Source organism: Chiloscyllium plagiosum, unplaced genomic scaffold, assembly GCF_004010195.1.
Source record: "Chiloscyllium plagiosum isolate BGI_BamShark_2017 unplaced genomic scaffold, ASM401019v2 scaf_70372, whole genome shotgun sequence".
Taxonomy (NCBI): domain Eukaryota; kingdom Metazoa; phylum Chordata; class Chondrichthyes; order Orectolobiformes; family Hemiscylliidae; genus Chiloscyllium; species Chiloscyllium plagiosum.
Window position 1 is genome coordinate 2,266 of NW_025205249.1, and position 2,918 is coordinate 5,183.

A 2,918-nucleotide genomic window follows, 5' to 3' on the forward strand; every position below is an offset into this window, starting at 1 on the left:
TACCCCCCACCATCACTCCCTTCTCTCACACACCAATGCCCCCCCCCACCCCCGCGACACCCATGCACACCCGTGTGATTGCCTGTTTGTCTATCCATACAGTTGACCATTATGGAGTCGGTGAGGTGTGCGCTAAGCTGACATATGTGTGTTGGGACATAATGGCCAAGTTGTTTTTTTTTCATTCATTGACTTGTGCGACCTGGGCATTGCTGGCTGTGCCCAATGTTTTCTTGCCCTGTTCCTAACTGCCCCTTGAGAAGGTGGAGGTGAGTTGGCTTCTTGAACTGCTGCAGGGCGATTAATCCGTAAAAGTTCTGAGGAAGGGTCACTGGGCGTTCAATCTGATTTCTCCCCACGGATGCTGCCAGACCTGCTGAGCTTTTCCAGCAATTTCTGTTCTCGCAGATGGTGGGATTTAAATCCAGGCGAAAGCCCTGGAGTTAAGAGTCTCATGATGACCATGGAGAAAGCGAGGACTGTAGATGCGAGAGATCAGATTCCAGAGAGTCGTGCTGGAAAAGCACAGCCGGTCAGGCAGCATCCGAGGAGCGGGAGAGTCGAGGTTTCGGGCATGAGCCCTTCCTCGAATGAGGAACCCTTGCTAATTGTTGGGAAAAACCCACCTGGTTCACTCCTGTCCCTTTTAGGGACTGAAACCGCCGTCCTTACCTGGTCTGGGCCTACACGTGACTCCAGACTCGAGATGATGTGGTTGACTCTTAACTGCCCTCTGGGCTGTTCGGGATGGGTAATAAATGCCGGTCAGTGATTGATTGTGAGGGAGCTCGGTGAGGAGTGTTGCTGTTAATTCCCGGCGAGTGTGAGCTGATCCCCGTTTCCCTTTTCCTTCCCCGCCCCCTCCAACCGGCTGCAGACATTTTCCACTGGTCCTGTCTGAACAAGATGGCCGCCCAGCTGCCAAAGAACACAGCGCCGGCCGGTTACCAGTGCCCGATGTGCAAGGGACCGATCTTCCCCCAGGCCAACACTGTCAGCCCCGTGGCTAACGTGCTGAAGGAGAGGCTGTCCACAGTGAACTGGGCGCGCGTCGGCCTCGGGCTCCCGCTGGTGAGAGGGCGCGGTGGGTATGTGTGTGGGGGGATGGGGCGGGGGGAGGGGGGGGGGGAGAGCTGGAGTGCTCGGGGTCCCTGCCTGTCATAGCCAAGGTGGTTTGCTGACCGTGTGACTCGGCATTTGAATGCCCTATCCCCCAAGGTGGCGATGCCTCATGCAGTTGAATGGCCCTGGGGTTGCTGCTACGGTACCCCGTGCAGTTGAATAGGCACGAGCTGGTGCTGCCACAATGCTCCCCCGCCCCGTAATCTAATAGACCCAAGCTGGTGCTGCTCTGGGACCCCACGTATTTGATGGCTTTGGGTTGCTTTAACTGCGACGCCCCATGCAGTCGAATGCCCTGGATATTATCATCGCGACACCTCGTGCAGTCGAATAGTCGGGGGTGGGGGGGTCACCTCAGTGGCACTGGAATTGGGCTATGGATCACTGTGGGGGGAGCTGACATGAGTGCAGGATGGCCGGGCCAGCCCCTGGGTTCCCCAGCCCGGGGGAGGGAGGGTTGGGGTATTGTTGCTGACTGTCCCCCCTCCCCCAGTTTGCTGTTCCTTCCTCACTCGGTGCTGCCCCTTGTTTCAGATTGACGAGGTCCAGCCCCCTCACGACCAGGAGTCACTCGACAGTACGGACTACGCTGATTGGTCGGTCCTTCCTGGTAAGTTGCTGCATTGGCATAGCGCCGGCGGACATAGGGCTTTGGCAGGACTCGCCCACCCCCTCAGTGTGCTCTGTTTCCGAGTGTAACCCCAGAGTGGGACCTGTCCTCTCCCCTACCATACCCTGCACTTCCCTTCTGAATACTGTGTCCCAGCTCCCTCCACCTCCCCCTCCTCCTGGCCATTGATCCCCCTACTCAACCTGCCTCTCCACTCCCCCCAAAATCTCACAGCTCAACCTGCCATGGAGATTGCTCCCATCAGCCTGCTGGAGCCCACTCCCTGGGCCTGCTGGAAATTGCTCCCATCAGCCAGTTGGAGCCCACTCCCTGGGCCTGCTGCAGCTCCCTCCCATCAGCCTGCTGGGACCCACTGCCTGGGTGTGCTGGAACCCAATCCAGTCAGCCTGCTGGAGCCCATTACCTGGGTCTGCTGGAGCCTGCTCACATCAGCCTGCTGGAAGCTGCTCCCATCAGCCTGCTGGATCCTGCTGCCTGGGCCTGCTGGAAGCTGCTCACATCAGCCTGCTGGAGCTTGGGCCTGCTGGAAGCCGCACCCATCCACCTGCTGGAGCCCACTGCCTGGGTCTGCTGGAGCCCACTCCCAACAGACTGCTGGAGCCTACTCCGAGTCCACTGGAGCCTGCTGGAACTCCCCCACCCCGCACACCCCCTGGCCTGGTGTTCCCCAGCCCAATCCCCCTCCCTCTGTAAGCTGGCGTTCCCTGGTACAGTTGATGGTGTGTTCAGTGACAATGCAGCCTCCTGCCTCCCTCTGGTGGGTCCTGATGGTGGCTGACTGGGCAGCGAGGTTCCTCTGTTGTGCTCACACGTGGCTGCCCTGCATCTCTCTCTCTCTCTCTCTCTGTCTTCCCCTCCCCGCAGATCCCAGCACGGACGAAGCCTCCGGGCGGACCCAGCCTTACCCCTCGGGCGCGGTCTACTCTCCCCGGCAGGGATACGGCACGGAGCTGAGTGATGGGGGAGCAAAGGAGGGCCCGGGCATGGTCACTGTGATGCCCGACAACGAATCCATCACCCTGACAACCGGCAAGTCCCTGGCGTGCATACGAACGGGGCAGGGGGGGCGCGGAAAGGTGGGAGCACGAACACGACCTGGCTGGGGTTGGGGGCGACTTGTCTGTCTTACTTGTCTGTCTCGGGGGGGGGGGGGGCTGCTGACCCA

General features: G+C 60.0%; 1 protein-coding gene and 1 long non-coding RNA gene across 2 annotated transcripts in view; one reads left to right on the forward strand and one right to left on the reverse strand.

The window, feature by feature from the left end:
• Positions 1-2,918, forward strand: part of zfpl1 (zinc finger protein-like 1) — a gene marked incomplete at its 5' end in the record, with an annotated part of 7,790 nt that overhangs the window by 1,844 nt on the left and 3,028 nt on the right. The window contains 3 exons of the mRNA XM_043685140.1: positions 878-1,071; positions 1,657-1,732; positions 2,618-2,782. Coding sequence (XP_043541075.1) covers positions 878-1,071; positions 1,657-1,732; positions 2,618-2,782 — 435 coding nt within the window. The remainder of the gene's footprint in view (positions 1-877; positions 1,072-1,656; positions 1,733-2,617; positions 2,783-2,918) is intronic.
• Positions 1,739-2,301, reverse strand: LOC122546429. Its single transcript, XR_006310741.1, has 3 exons — positions 2,290-2,301; positions 2,060-2,062; positions 1,739-1,910 (listed from the first exon to the last, which is right to left on the reverse strand). It is a non-coding gene; the product is annotated as an uncharacterized LOC122546429 (long non-coding RNA).